This window comes from Nycticebus coucang, chromosome 7, assembly GCF_027406575.1.
Source record: "Nycticebus coucang isolate mNycCou1 chromosome 7, mNycCou1.pri, whole genome shotgun sequence".
Taxonomy (NCBI): Eukaryota; Metazoa; Chordata; class Mammalia; order Primates; family Lorisidae; genus Nycticebus; species Nycticebus coucang.
Window position 1 is genome coordinate 100,929,193 of NC_069786.1, and position 16,205 is coordinate 100,945,397.

A 16,205-nucleotide genomic window follows, 5' to 3' on the forward strand; every position below is an offset into this window, starting at 1 on the left:
GACAAAAAACTGGGTGAAGATCTATGATTAAATGAAAGCCAATGCTGTGGCTACAAAATGTTAGAATAGTCTCTACACTGTAAAAATTAGAATACTTAAAGAAAGAGTTATAGTTGCTAAGAGATGACTAGTGAATCCCTTCAACCAAGAAATGAAGGCTTTATGGTTTTAGAACAAACCTAATTGAAACTAAGGGGCTATAACAGTGGTTAACAACTCTTTAGGATCTAGTTTATTTCATAGTATTACAATAATCAAAAAAGTTACGTAAATTAAAATGATTCAAACAGAACTTGGAATGGTGTGAGTAATTTAATAGTTCATTAAATCCTCTATTAATGTAACTCTGCTTAGTACCAAAATAAAAACAACTACAGTTAACTCAACTGACCCTGAACCCACGGGTCTGAGCTGCAGGTCTACTTACATACAGATGTTTTTCAATAAATACATACAGTTGGCCCTCTGAACTGGTGGGTTTGGTATTTACAACCAAATGCATCAAATATACAACATTCATGGATGGGAAACCTGAGAATACAGAAGGCTGACTTTGTGTCTGTGGGTTTCCCAAAGCTGGCTGTCATGTATTCATAGGGGTCCTGGGAGTGATCCCCTCTGGATACCGAGAGAAGATTATAGTTGATTTCCAAGAAATATGAAATTGAAAGACTCAGTATGAACATTAACTGAAGACTTAAAAATTGCCATACTATGAGGCATGTTACACATGATATCTCCTTTAATTCTCAACAATAATGCAAAGCCAATATTATTATACCCATTGTACCAATTAACTAAGGCTCAGAAAGACTGTTACTTTTCCAAATCATACAAGTAGTTACCAAGTGACTAACAGGTTGTTCTTTCCACCATGTTAGTTTCTTTTGTTTTTAACTGATATAGCTTAAACTTCTGGGATACCAGTAAATAAAAACTGCTTGTCAAAAATAAAAGATGTTAAGCAACAGCATTTTAATGACTTTTCTGAAGCAAAGAAAGTGGTGGTTAACATTATAGCAGTTCTTAAACTGTAGACCATGCTTTTTATTTGACAAATCTTTCTTGAGACTGTGTGCCCTTGGTTTTAAGGGCAAGAGTTCCTGCTCTCATGAAGCTTACATTTAATTACGTCTAACAAGACAACATAGAAATGGATATATATGATGTGTCAGTGAGTGGTAAGTCCTATGGAAAAACCAGAGTAAAGGATCAAAGACTGATGTTATATCAGGTCACAGGCATGGCACTAGAAATCAGATCAGCAATATGTCCTTTGCCTACTGCTCCCGTTTATGAGAAAACAGTCCTGTGCCCTACTGCCACTCCAAGAAAAACTGACATTGTTTCTGCAGAGGCTCCTGGCTGAGAACTGTTTGTTGATGATTATTTCATTAATAGTAGCATAGTGATAACTTGATCAGTGATGAAAAAACCCTTTGCTGATATGGCCTGAGTGCTACTGTGTTCATTCTACTGTGTACTGAACAGTGTCAGGTGTTACACCGTCCTGAAGTGGAAGAGTGTGGGCTCTACCATTTTCATCAGACCTATGAGAGGAGGTGTCAGGAACTGGGGCATTATGCTTTTCATGTAAAGGAAGCCAGACCACACAGGTGCCATGTAAGAGGTATGTACTCATTTTAACTTCAAACCAGCCAGGTACACTGGTGGAGAGGGCACTGACATCAGCATTAGAACTAAGGCTCATCTGAGAGGGCCCTAGAAATTTCTGTCACCTCCTCCTTGAACTCCATCCCCTACTCTATCCTAAATGTTTAGGTTCTGTCCTATTGAATTACATTCCCATGCAAGCTGGGTGGTCTATAGGAGGCAGTTAGTGCCAGATGTTGGCCACATACACCACTGCTACCATTTGGGTAATGGGAGAAGATAAGATGTGGGCAGGAACGGCAGTTCGCAGTACTGTCTTTTGGGCACATGGAGGTGAGAATTTACTGGTTATGTTTAACCAAAACTATCAAAGAACAACTCACCCTCTGGTAGGAACTTTGTTTTGTTGACTGCTACATCACCAAGGCCATAAACATTGTGTGCCATATACCGTATTTTTGCGGGTATAATGCACTCTTGTGTACAATGTACACCCACATTTTTGGCCCAAACTTCCAGAGGAAAATAAAAACTCTCATTTTAATTTTCTAAAGGTGGGTAGGAATGGCTATGCAGTGATGTTTTCTTCTCTTGCAAGAGGTGCAAGATGTGGAGCCAGCAGCTATGGAGAAACAGGGAACAATCCCAAGTGGCAGGTGAGAGTGGTCCAAAGGACCTTAGTGCCCAACATGCACTAAGGGGTCCCAGCCCGCCCGCTTCCTCACATCTGCTCTTTTCCTATTCCCATGCATGTCCATCAGTAGGAATGAGGCCTTGGCTGCTCTGCTGAGAGCCCCGGCAGGTTTATTTCCCAGGAAGCTGGTGTATGGGTCAGGGCCAGCCCTGCCTACCCTCGGATTCTGACAGTAGAGCTCTGCCCTTTCTGAGCAGGTGGCCCCACTGTGAGGCCCCAGGGCCACTGTGCTGGGAAGGAAGCCTTCCATGATGATACCCCAGCGAAATACTCTGCATTTACATTTCTCTTTAGTGACTAGACTATGACCTTGAGCCATTTAGACCTTGGTCACTGAGTAATGTCAGAATGAACAGACCTTTCTCAAACTTGCAAATCTTACAAATCATCTGAGGGACTGGTTAAAATGAGACTCCTGAACTACAGCCAAAGACACTGAACTTTCTAGGAGAAACATCTGGGTATCCATTCTGTTAATAAGCATCCTAGATGGTTCTTCCTACTGGCAAGTTTGGGAAGTTATACCAACTCAACACCTTGGGAGTGGACAAATCAGAGGCTCAAAATTACATCCATGGGCTCAGGTACCCCTGATCTTTTGTGCTTCACCTCCAGGTACCCCTGCAGACAGAAACGTCATGGGACTGAGGTCCAAGGTCACACAGCAGACTACTAGTAGAACTAGGTCTCCCAGACCCCTGTTCAAGGATCTGCCTCCAAGAATGGTGTCCTGGGGGCCTCAGACTGGAGTCAACCATACAGAGATGAGGCAGCCAAGAAAGGGCAGAGATCTACTGTCGGGAGCCCAGGACAGGCAGGGTTGGCCCTCATACCAGCTAGGAAATAAGCCCACAGGGGTTCTAGTGAGTAGCTGTGGCCACAATGAGAGGATATGGGGATAAGGGTGGGCCAGGAGGGGACAGTTTGAGGAGGTCGAGCACTCAGGTCATCTGGCCCACTCTCACCTGCTGCCTCGCTCACTCTGGCTTCTCTGCAGCAGCAACCAGCTCTGCACCTTACGTCTCTCCCAAGAAAAGGAGGTACCACTGCACTGCCACTTCTGTCCTCCTTTCCCTAAGGACCTGATGCTGTGGCATCAAAGTCAGCAGCATGCTCACTTACAAGATGGCAGCAGCCGTGGTGTCTGCCACTGTTGGCTTGGGGGTCTGGAGACTCCTGCATCTGCAATGTCTGCCTGGTGAGAAAGCAGCTGGGGAAGGCGGTAACATGGAGGGGGTGCAATTATCATATTCCAGGGTGCTATTTTGCTACAGATATTGTTTTGTTTTTGAGACAGAGTCTCGCTATGTTGACCTCAGTAGAGTGCTGTGGCGTCACAACTCACAGCAACCTCAAACTCTTGGGCTTAAGTGATTCTCTTGCCTCAGCCTCCTCAGAAGCTGGGAATACAGGTGCTCGTCACACACCTGGTTATTTTTTTGTTGCAGTTGTCATTGATGTTTAGCTGGCCTGGGCCAGGTTCAAACCCGCCAGCCTCGGTGCATATGGCTGGTGCTATGGGCTCCAAGCCTGCTACAGATATTGTTAATGCTTTCTAGAGTTACATCTTTAATGCATAAGCATAAATAAAAGAATTAAAAACATCTATGTAGATATGGCATTAGTACTGCCTGGGTATAAGGCACATCCTTATTTTTCCTCTCAAAAATTTGGGCAAAAAAGTAGGTATTATACACAGCAAAATATGGTAGTAGCTATTCAATAAGTATTTGTTGAATGAAGTTATTCTTTTTAATAGTTTCCTGCTGCTTTTAGAGAAAAATAAAAATGTGTTAGTATGGCTTGAGTGATCTGGCTCCTGCCTATCTGTCCAAACACAAATCAAGACATTTGTCTTTTCACTCAACTATGATCACTCTGGCAACGTGATGTTTTTAGCTTCTCAAACATGCCAAGCTCTTTCTTTCTTTCTAGCCTATCTATTTGGAATACTTCCTTCACCTGCAGGTTGGGTTCTTTGCATCCTCCAGGCTTTAGCTTAAATGTCAGTCCCTTGAAAAGGCCTTTTCTAATTCCACCATCTCAATGAAATTTCACCTCACTACTCCTTTACCTTACTTTCTTTGTAGCACTTAACATGATTTAGAATTTTTATGCATGCTTGTCAATATTTACTATTAATCTTCATAAGTAGAGCTCCTGATAATAGGAAATACATCCATTTTACATAATGTTGTGTCCAACCACCCAGTACACAGCTGAATAAATGTCACTGAATAAATAAGTAATGAGAAAGGTAAAATGCTTAATCTGAGAGCAGTGTTCAAAAAGTACTAAAAGAGGGACAGGCAAGACAACAGTAATAGCTCCAGTGAAGAGATAAAAGGGTGCCCACAGTAGGCGATGGGAACACAGTGGATGGGCAACCTCAATAAATCCTGCAGGTTATGACAAGCTTCATCAGAGATCTGAGATACTAAATGAGAAGAATGGTGCCAGAAAGCTGGTTGTATGGACAACCGGAAGCCTTAAACCTGGGTAATTAGGAGAATGGCAGCATCCTTAACAGAAATAGAAATGTCAAAAGAAGTAGATGGATATAAAATGCAGGGCCCAGGGAGAGTGTGTGTAGAGAAGGTGAACACCTGTGAGATTTAAGGTGCTTTTAAGATGCCACTGATTTTCCCCAGGAAACACCTAACAGTTATCTGGAAATGTGTTTTGGGGAGAGAAATCTAAAATAGAGATCCTTGCTGAAGCTATAAGTGTGGATGAGAGAGAGAAGAAAAGAGGGCTGAAGAAAAGAACAGTTTTGCTATGGTTATAAAGTATGTGACGTCTACATTTCTCCGATCTTTAAGCTTCTATAGCCAGTCAAAAACATGCTTTAAGGAAGAAACTCAGGAGAAAGAGTCCCACTGATGACTTTGCTAAAGGGTTTTTTCTTTGGGCTCTCTTTTTGGGAGATTTTAATTTTAGTCTATCACCTTCTTTCACAAAGAAATAAACAAAACTCAGATACAATAATAACTTAAGAGAAATTACCCACAATTACTATGGATATTCTTCAGAAATTGTAAGTCTGACATTCTTGAATGTAACGTCATTTAAATAAGCTAATAAAAAATGACTCGAAAAGAGGTAGAAAGCTGTTCAGCTTCTCTATTCTTTTTTTTTTTTTTTTTTTTGTAGAGACAGAGTCTCACTTTATGGCCCTCGGTAGAGTGCTGTGGCCTCACAGAACTCACAGCAACCTTCAACTCATGGGCTTAAGCGATTCTCTTGCCTCAGCCTCCCAAGTAGCTGGGACTACAGGCGCCCGCCACAACGCCCAGCTATTTTTTGGTTGCAGTTTGGCCGGGGCTGGGTTTGAACCTGCCACCCTCGGTATATGGAGCCGGCGCCCTACCGACTGAGCCACAGGCGCCGCCCCAGCTTCTCTATTCTATTATTCCCCAGTTAATACTGGCTAAAAGACTTAAAATTGATATAAAATATTAGCCCAGTGAAAATCTAGTTGAACTGATAAACTATTCTAGGGACAGAGAACTGAGAAATTAAAACTGTAGCCTTGTCTTCCAATTAGACTAATATTAAACTAACATTTAACATGTTAAACTAACATTTTCTTTTAATTTTAAAAGGAGGTGATAATATAAACAAGAATTAAGAAGCAAATTTTGCTAAAGAAACAGTATGGATAATCATTAATAGTAAAAGGAGAAATTAAAGCAATTTTTTTTTAGATACAGTGTTAAACAAGAAAAAGTGTAACATACTCAGAAAGACTACCAGGCATTTACAAGTTTAAAAACTAATGAAAATTACTGAAAATATTTTCTACTTTCACTATTATCTGACAGTCACTAAGATTAGAAAATAATTACCTTCAGTAAGAGAAAAAGTACCTCAATTAAGGACAATGGTACTGAAATAAGAAAGCAACAATCTGATAACACAATCAAAAACAGAAATTATATTCTACCTACAAAGCAGTACATAGTTACATGCACGTGGAAGGAAATATCACCTTGGTCAGCAAATGAGAAGGTTTTCCTGCAATGTTTCTCAGAAGTAGGGAGGTTTCCCTGTCCAGATAGGAGTGCTTGTGCAGAAAAAAAGAGAAAAACAAAAAAGGCAATAATAGAAGTCAGTGTTTAAAATATAAAGTAGACAAAGCAAGAATGATTCTCCATAATAAATCTCATATCTTTTTCCTAAACTAAGTGAAATATGTCCACAAAGAATTGAAAAAAAAAAATTAAGGAAAAAAAGAAAAGAAAAGGAAGTAGGGGTAAAGACATGATCTATGCCTGTGGGCAGGTCCCAGCTGATCCTGTCTCTTTAGGAAAGTAAGTAGTATATGCAAAGATCACAGAGCCAGTTTACCTTCTGGGCTAGTGTTCATGAGTGCTGTGTGCAGAACACAGATAAATACATGTCAGAGACCAAGGACTAAACACATTCTTTCCTCTTTTTTTTTGAGACAGAGTTTTTACTTTGTCGCCCTCAGTAGAGTGCTGTGGCGTCACAGCTCACAGCAACCTCAAACTCTTGGGCTTAAGTGATTCTTTTGCCTCAGCCTCCCAAGTAGCTGGGACTACAGGCACCTGCCACAATGCCTGTCTATTTTTAGTGATGAAGTCTCACTCTGGCTCAGGCTGGTCTCCAACCTGTGAGCTCAGGCAATCCACCCACCTTAGCCTCCCAGAGTGCATATCCCTTCTCTTATTAAAGCCTTTACAGACCTACCTAGCCAAAATAGGTATATTCTGATAGACTAAGACTACATCACTTTAAAAACTTATGCAAGTATAATATTTCTGACTAATTCAATAATAGCTATACCAAGAGGAAAAATTACCCATCAATATTTAGCTGGTGGATATACCTATTTTCAGTAAAATTTTATTAATATATTCATTACATCAGAATACTAATAGGAACTTCATTGCACAGTAAAGAACTTACATAGCAAATGAACAACATGAACAACATATTAAGAAGTTATACCTTTAAATTTTAATTTCAGCATATTACGGGAGGACAAATACTTTGGTTACACTAATTGCTTTTGTATAGTTTGAGTCAAGGTTCTAAGTGTGCCTATTCCCTGGAGAGTATGCATTGTACTGATTAAGTGTGAATTTACCCCTCTCCTCCTGGCTCCTCCTAACATTTAAACTGATTAAGTTAATTCAAGTAATTAATGTTTTCATAAAAATTATTTGTGAATAACATAGTCCCTAACTATTTCCCACTTAAGAACATTAGAGTAACACAAAAGTTTATGTAACTACATTGTATTCACCTTTATATTTTAAAAAATCTTTTTCTTTCATTCTTTTTTATTTATTTTGAGTCAGGGTCTCACTCTGTCACCAGGCTGGGGGAGAATGGCACCATCATAGCTCACTGTAACCCTGAAATTCTGGTCTCCCAAAGTGCTGAGATTATAGTGTGAACCACTACACCCAGCATTTATTTATTATAGCTGTTTTGATATACATGTAATTCAGACCTGCCCGTCCTTAAAAAATTCTGAATTAATATTTATTTTGTTTAAACGTATATACTTACTAATCACCATTTAAAACAATACATGACACAGTAAAGTTACAGAAAATACTCTATCATGTTTTATAAATTAACTGTATATCATCTTATTCCTGACAAGCTTTTTGTAAAGTAACAAGTAAATAAATATGTGAACACTACAAAAGTTTTGTGGCAGACTGTGTTATGGTCTATTATTTCACTTCCAAGAAACACAGTTGACAGCATCCTTTCTAATTCCCCCATGCAACTTGCTTGCTTATTGGTGTTGCTGGAAGGGCTTAATTTGTTTCATCCATGCAGATCTTAGATTTCTCAATTTTTGTGTGTCTCTAAACTTTCATAATGACCCAGTTACCTAAGCAGTACCTGCTCTCATAAAGTTTACAGTCATAGATGATAAAATATACTACTTCAAGATGAGAAACATTATAACAGAAGATTATTCATGTACTAATTTAATCTTTGCTCTTATCTATACTATGTTGAGTTTACTATATTGTATTTCATTTAAAACATAGCATGCTTCAAGCTGTGTTTTAATTTGAGATGAATTTTACAAGCATATTTGCCCCTCTTACCCATAACTTAAAAAATAAAGAAATCTAATATTTAAAAAAAATTGGACAGATTCACCAAGATTAGCACCAAAAGATAAAACAATGACAAGAACAGAGAAAATTATTTCTAGGTCCTCCTAAAAGATAAGACTGGTTAGCTCATCCAAAAAGATACTAAGTAAACATAAATTTCTGAAAATTCAATTTAGTTCAAGGTCAGCTAACACCAGGGGGAAAATTAGGAAGGACAAAAAATGAAAAGCACAATTAAAAAGAGAAACTATAACTTTCATTGCTCTTATTCCCATTCATTTTTGGTTATTATTATGTAATAAGAAAAAAGTATTGTTATACAAGTACTTTTATATAACATGTATTTTAAGAAATCAATGTCTTGAAAACTTATTGTTTATCTTAGTCACAAAGATTACTTTTTCAGAAAAAGATCCTCAGATGAGTAAGATATCTATTTCAGGTGATTATATTTCAAATTAAAAAAAATAAAATCTGCCTCAGGCCACCGAAACACTATATTTAACACTAAGATTTAATAAATATAATTTAAATGTAAATTACATTGTACAAATTTACAAATTACACTGTAAATGAATGAATGTAAATTTAAATGTAATTCTAGACATCAAATTCAAATGTTAAGCTCTAAAAAAAACTTTACACCTCAAGACTTCATGTCATTAAAAAACTGATAATTTGATCAGTAAGAGACAATGATATTCAGTTGTATTTGCTTAAAAACTGAGGGGTAGAAGTTATCCATTTTGAAATATTAAAATATTTAACAAGCTTGAAATAATAGGGTAATCATTATGGTTGTGACCCCAGAATACCCACATTTAAAATATTAGACTGCAAACAACAGTTAAACAGGATCATAAATTACATCCTGTTTGGATAGTCGTGTTTTGCTAGTTTGCTCCTTAGTCCCTAGCAGGGAGGGAGGTCATGTCTCCAGGTTCCTACTATCTAAACTACAGGTAGCAGAAGAATGAACATCTAGAAACCAAAAGCAGCACACTCCTTCCTCAATAAATGCCTTCTTTACATTCTACCACTGGCACCAGTCTTACATTGCTCCTAGAATTCTTTCCTTGCTCTTCAGAAAAGGGTGGAGCTGGAGTGAAACTGGTTACTGGAGAAAGATGCAAGAGGGATGTTGATAGTTGCCTGTTGGTTTGGATCTCCCTATCATACTCTAAATTCCTTACCCTTACATAACATAATTTAGACTGTGATAGGAGATACAGACCAACTGGCAATTACAATACAGTGTGCTAAGTGGTATGTAAGCAAGCAGCAGGTGAGTACCTAAACCCAAATTAGAGGTGTAATAAAGTAATTCTGAAAAACCTTATAGTTCTGGAGGATGAGAAAGAGGCTGCTGATAGGGAATAGGAGAGTAAAGACAGACAGCAAATAGTGGTTCTCAGAAGAGGGTGGTGCCATCCTCTGAGAATTTCAGAAAATGCTGAGGATTTTTTGAGCTGTCACAATGAAAAGGAGAAGGGAAAGTTACAGGTATTTATTAGGAGGGAAGTCAGACATGCTAGATGCCTTGCAAGCATGGGACAATGTCACATAACAACAAAAGTCCCACATCCAACATGACTTTGTAATGTTCGTACATGGAAAATTGTATATAGAAGGAAATCCTGTTTATAACAATCTGAGCTTAGAGCTTTGAACCCAACTCATTCCATTTGCCAACATAAAAGGTATTTTGTGTAATTTTAATATTCAAAGAAATTTCCAGGAATGCTATTACCCCACAAAATAAGTGAGGGAAGTCTGTACTTTATTTTGTTCAGAATTTACAAGGACCTCTTTATAATGCTGGGAAATCATTCACCAATGGGAACCTGGCTTGAAGTTAAGAATCACCAGTGTCACAACTGGCAGTTATCATTGTATACTCTGTCACATGCAAGTAAATGACAGGAGAGACATGAAATTCTTTTTAACGAAATTAAGAATGAAATAATATTAGTGAAAACACATGAAAAGAAGGAATTTCATTTAATATTCATTAATAAAAGGTTAAAGACCTTCATTAACAATGGTTTAAAAATATTACATATATTTATAACACAATGAGAATCTACATTATAAAAAAATCAAAATCATCTTTATCACTACCTCACATTGTATCACTGGGAATGATTTTGTCGCACCGTTATAAATATATTTATCTCAATTGCAAAAATTTTGTGTGTTCCCATTTTTTCTACTTTGTAAATTGTCTTTTATATTATCCCTACTTCAGTTAAGGTTATTTTCCTTTTTCTGTTAACATACACAAATACATCATGTCTGCTATCATCAATCATAACATGTTTTAATTCTGAGGTCCACTTATATTTCTGATCTTCCTTTTTTTGACATTTTTTTTTTTATTTGTAGAGATAGGATCTTTCTATGTTGCCTAGGCTAGTCTCAAGCAGTCCTCCCACTGGCCTGCCCAAGTTCTGGGATTATCGGTATGAACCACTCTGCCTGGCCTCTGCTATCTTTTTCCTATACTTCTTGCCTTGCCAAAAAGAAAAAAAAAAAAAAGAAGACTTCTGACCGTATTTCCCTTAAATCTAAAGTTCTTGATTATAAGTGGGTATAGAGTTTGACCATCTCCCTATGTCTTTCGGTAGCAGTGGCCAAGCATTTACATACTGAAATAGATTTTTTTTTTTTAAAGACAGAGTCTCACTCCGTAGCCCTGCATAGAGTGCTGTGGTGTCATCATAGCTCATAGCAACCTCAAACTCTTGGGCATGAGCAATCCTCTTGCCTCACCCTCCCTAGTAGCTAGGACCACAGGTGCTGCCACAACGCCTGGCTAGTTTTCCTATTTTTAGTAGAGATAGGGTCTTACTCTTGCTTAGCAGTCTGGTATCGAACTCTTGAGCTTAAGCAATCTACCCACTTCTGCTTCCCAGAGTGCGAGGATTAGAGGCATGAGCCATTGCGCCCTGCCTTGAAATAGATATTTTATTATAATTACCTTTTGGTTATTTCAACTTCATAGTATGTGTTAGAGTATTACATTCATATAAAAATATGTAAGTAGGTTTATTATCTATAAATTTCATTTGGGATAGTAACGATGCTGTTATAAATTATTTGTTATAAAAAGTAAGTGTTGGGATAGAAAAGGTTGAGAACTGCTGTTTGACAGAATGAATAAGTAGATGATAATGCAAATATTATAGCAGTTGATGCTTAAGAATATTGGAAGAGGAGGGGCCAGAGCTGAGGATGGAGAAGTGCTTTTCACTTTACAGGATATAACCTAATAGTGGGATGTGAAATCAATTCACTTGGTTACTACTGAAATTTCCAGTATTCTTTTTATTTATTTATTATATTTTTATTAAATCATAACTTTGTACATTAATGCATTTATGAGGTTCAGGGTACTGCTTTGATATACAATGTGAAATGCTTACACTGAACTAAATAACACATCCATCATAATTATACTCATTTCTTAATAGTTTTGAAATGTACCATTACATCATGCACATTAGGTGAGGTCCTCCCAATTTCCAGTATTCTTAAAAGATAGGGAGGGAGGGAGAGAAGGAAGAAAGAAAGAGGTCAGAGGAAACATGATTCAGCTGGGTGGGGTTCAGGGATTTAGTTTTTTTGTTTTTGTTTTTGAGACAGAGTCTCATTATGTCGCCCTCGGTAGAGTACCATATCGTCACAGCTAACAGCAACCTCAAAGTCTTGGGCTTAAGCGATTTTCTTGCCTCAACCTCCCAAGTAGCTGGTACTACAGGTGCCCACCACAAAGCCCGGCTATTTTTTGGTTGCAGTTGTCAATGTTGTTTAGCTGGCCTGCACTGGGTTGGAACCTGCCAGCCTCAGTGTATGTGGCTGGCACAGTAACCACTGCCCTACGGGCACCGAGCCTTAGGTTTTTTTTTTTTTTTTAATGCTTCACAGATGACTCTGAAACAGCACTGTCCAATGGAAATATAATATAAGACACAAGTATAATGAAAAATTTTCTATTAGCTACATTAATTTTTTTTTTTTTTTTGTAGAGACAGAGTTTCACTTTATGGCCCTTGGTAGAGTGCCGTGGCATCACACAGCTCACAGCAACCTCCAACTCCTGGGCTTAAGCGATTCTCTTGCCTCAGCCTCCTGATTAGCTGGGGGGAATACAGGCGCCCGCCACAACACCCAGCTATTTTTTTGTTGCAGTTCGGCAGGGGCCAGGTTTGAACCCACCACCCTCAGTATATGGGACGGGCGCCCTACCTGAGCCACAGGCGCCGCCCTAGCTACATTAATTTTGAAAAGTGAAAAAGGAAACATTATTCATCTTTTATTTAACCAAAACTATCCAAAATATTTTAACTAGTAATTAATACAAAAATATTCATGAGCCAGGCACAGTGACTCAGCAGTTCAGGAGGCCAAGGCAGTTGGATTGCCTGAGCTCAGCACTTTAAGACCAGCCTGAGCAAGAGCAAGACCCTGTCTCTAAAAAATAGCTAGGCATTGTGGCAGGCGCCTGTAGTCCCAGCTACTTGGAAGGCTGAGGCAAGAGGATCGCTTGAGCCCAAGAGTCTGAGGTTGCTATGAGCTATGTTGCCACAGCACTCTACTGCGGGTGACAAAATAAGACTCTGTTCCCCACCCCAAGTGAGATTTTTCATATTTTTTCATACTAAGTTTTGAAATCTAGTGTATATTTATCCTTAACAGCATATCTCAATTTGGATTAACCACAATTTAAGTACTTAATAGCCATATGTGACTTGTGGCTATCATTTGGGAAAGTGCAGGCTCTGAAGCATATAGATTTGTTAACTACTGACCAGAGAATCCATTTTTTGAAGAAACAAACTAGGTTTTCAGTTAAGCAATAGTGCAGTAACATTCCACTTGATGTACTCATTCTGAAGAATAATCAAATCTATTACTATCTTAAGAAATTTACAAAAGTTCTTAGCTTCAGAATAAAAAAGAAAGCATGTAGTTTCAGGCTCCAATATAAAAATGTTCTACATCAGATAGGCTACTACCTATATAATCTTACCACAAATTTTAACATTCAATGGCCCAATATTATGACATTGCTTATTTGTCTTTGCTCATTTATTTTTTTGTTCGGTTTAATTTTTATTTGAAAAACTGAGGTTATATGAAAAGTTTCGTCTTTTAGAGTTCTAATGAATGTATTCTTCACTGATATTTAAGTAGTCCCATGACAAGTTTATAGAACTTACTGGTGTCAGCTCAGCCTGTTCTTCTGTGAAGTCAATATGATGCTTGGCCTGTTTGCTGGAACATCTCAGAGAAATAGCATGCTGTGAAAATGCAGGAAGGAAGAAAATGATAGGTAAAGGAGGTGAAAAGGGAAGCTCTCATTACCATGCGGGGAAAAAAAAGGGTCAGTGAAATGAAACCAAACAGTAATGAAACATTGCATGCAATTACCTTACATTCTTCTATGCAAAAAATTATAAAGGTAAGAACCAGAGCATCCTAACTGTTGGTAATCTGAGGTTAACCATTTCTGGACAGTAGAATTCTATGGAAGAACTATGCAGAAACATATGTCCAATACCAATTCATGCCAATAAACCTCAACTGGGCCTTGACCACTGTTTGGCAGCACTCTTTTTTTGAAATACTTGTATTTAGTGTATCATTTCTTGTTTTTTCCTTTTATTGATTTTTAATTAAAATCAAAACTGTATACATTTATGGGGTACAATGTGATGATTTGATATATAATGTGGAACACTTAAATCAAACTGATTAACATAGCTACCACCTCATTTACTTATTTTCTGTGGTAAAACATTTAAACTCTTTTCCTCTCACTCTGCTAAGTCATCCATTCAAAGCCTGTTCTAAGATTCCTTGTTTCTCAGGCTTCTAGCTTCCCTCTTCTCTCTTTTCATATGACCCCACTTCCCTCCCTTTCCAAAGCATATCACATCCACCAGTCATGAGGATCTTTATGACTAAAGTGTATCCTGTAACTATACCCAAATTCTTACCCTTCCTCCTAAATGTCCTAGATCCCATTCAGTATCTTCAGTATCTGATACTCAACTAGATCAGCCCATTGAGGGTGGGGAGAACAGAAAAATGTTCAATTCTTCTGGGTACCTTTCTTTTGTTAAACCATTATTTTCTCCTCTCCACTGTCAAATTTCCCAATTTCATGCTATAATGTGCTCACTCCACTTCCCAGCCACTAATATATCCCATAATTCTCTGCACTCTTTCTTCCCCAAAGCCTTTATCCTTTGAGTTGTAATATATTCTGTAATTCATCATCAAAGTCATAAATGATATTGGAAGTAAAAAAGCTTTGTCTTTCCTATCACAGAACCTACCCCACTGTACTGCTTATCTGTCTGCATCTATCTCCCTCACCCCACCCCTACACTAAATTATAATCTCATAAGGACTTTCTGTATTATGTTCACCAATTTATCCCTCACAGCCCAGCACAGTGCCTAGGCACTCAAATATTGATGGAATGCATGAACAACGATTTCTGCTTGGTCTTTAGTGCTCAGTGTTTGGCCAAATCAAGACTTTTTATTTTTCCTTCTATATTTTCTTATTCAACATATTCTATAGCACTGTTTCAATTACTACATCAATAGGAAGCTTATTACATCTATACTGCTAACACCCTTGTTCTAAAGAAATACAGACAGAAGAGGCATAATAAATATAACCAATTCTCTAATGGTTAAGGGGAAAAATATAGACATAGAACAATAAGTGTGGTAAAATGTTAAAAATCAGTGAATCTGGCTAATACGTTTATGAGTTATTTTTACATTGCTTTCAAGTTTTTGCAAATTTGACACACTATTTCTAAATAAAAGTTTAAAAAACCCTATTCTCTTAATCTTGCATAAGCTCCCATCATGTATTTCCAAATGCTTATTGGTTTAATTATTCAGTAAGAGATGACTGTGTACCATGTTAAATGGTATGGATGATGGAACACTATATAGCTCTTAAAGTTCAGCACACCCTTACTAAAAAAGGATATATGTAGAGGCGGTGCCTGTGGCTCAAAGGAGTAGGGCGCCAGCTCCATATGCCAGAGGTGGTGGGTTCAAGCCCAACCCTGGCCAAAAAACTGCAAAAAAAAAAAAAAAAAAGGATGTATGTATATGAAGGGAAAAAACAATACAAAATAGTACATATATAAACAAAGGTTAAAACCTCATTTATGTTGTTAACATTAACAAGGATAAAAATAATTATGGATGTATGGCACACCTTTTGGTTGTAGGACATAACTACAAGATGGACTCTACCTAACAAATTCAAAAACTGTGACTTGAAAAGATGTGATGGAAAAGAAAATGGTTGCTCAGGATATCCTACTGTCTCAGGATTAGTAGCATTTTCTTGCCAATTTATTAAAAAAATTCAATTAAATTTGGGAGCTTGTTACATGAGGACACAGTGTTTAAAACACAAATATGCTAAAAAAGAATACATCCATAATAAAACTATTCTAACTGGAAAAAACAAACAAAAGAACTGTGACTTGGTTTCTACTCTCACATTAACCTGAAATTAAAAAAAAAATAGATTATGGAGTAATATAGTTTCCTTAATGTTAATTAGGTCCCATCCTATAAAGCACTTAACATATTTTCTTACAAAAAAAATTTATCTTCCCCAAGTCTAACTTTTACCTACTCTTCATCACTATTTTCCAAACATACAAGAAAAATAAATTTGAGGGTCAATTTTCCACATAAATTTAGCTCTAAACTTCTCAGTTCCAAAAACTTTGATTTGTGTTA

General features: G+C 37.5%; 1 protein-coding gene across 4 annotated transcripts in view; it reads right to left on the bottom strand.

Moving 5' to 3' along the window:
• RAPH1 (Ras association (RalGDS/AF-6) and pleckstrin homology domains 1) overlaps nucleotides 1-16,205 on the bottom strand; it is a 134,348-nt gene that overhangs the window by 39,879 nt on the left and 78,264 nt on the right. For 2 of the 4 annotated variants that reach the window (XM_053596325.1, XM_053596324.1), the window contains exons 5-6: nucleotides 13,641-13,721; nucleotides 6,300-6,374 (exon numbers count right to left, since the gene is read on the bottom strand). The exons of the other annotated variants lie outside the window; for them this stretch is intronic. In XM_053596325.1, the coding sequence (XP_053452300.1) occupies nucleotides 6,300-6,374; nucleotides 13,641-13,721 (156 nt within the window). The remainder of the gene's footprint in view (nucleotides 1-6,299; nucleotides 6,375-13,640; nucleotides 13,722-16,205) is intronic. 4 annotated transcript variants of the gene reach the window in all.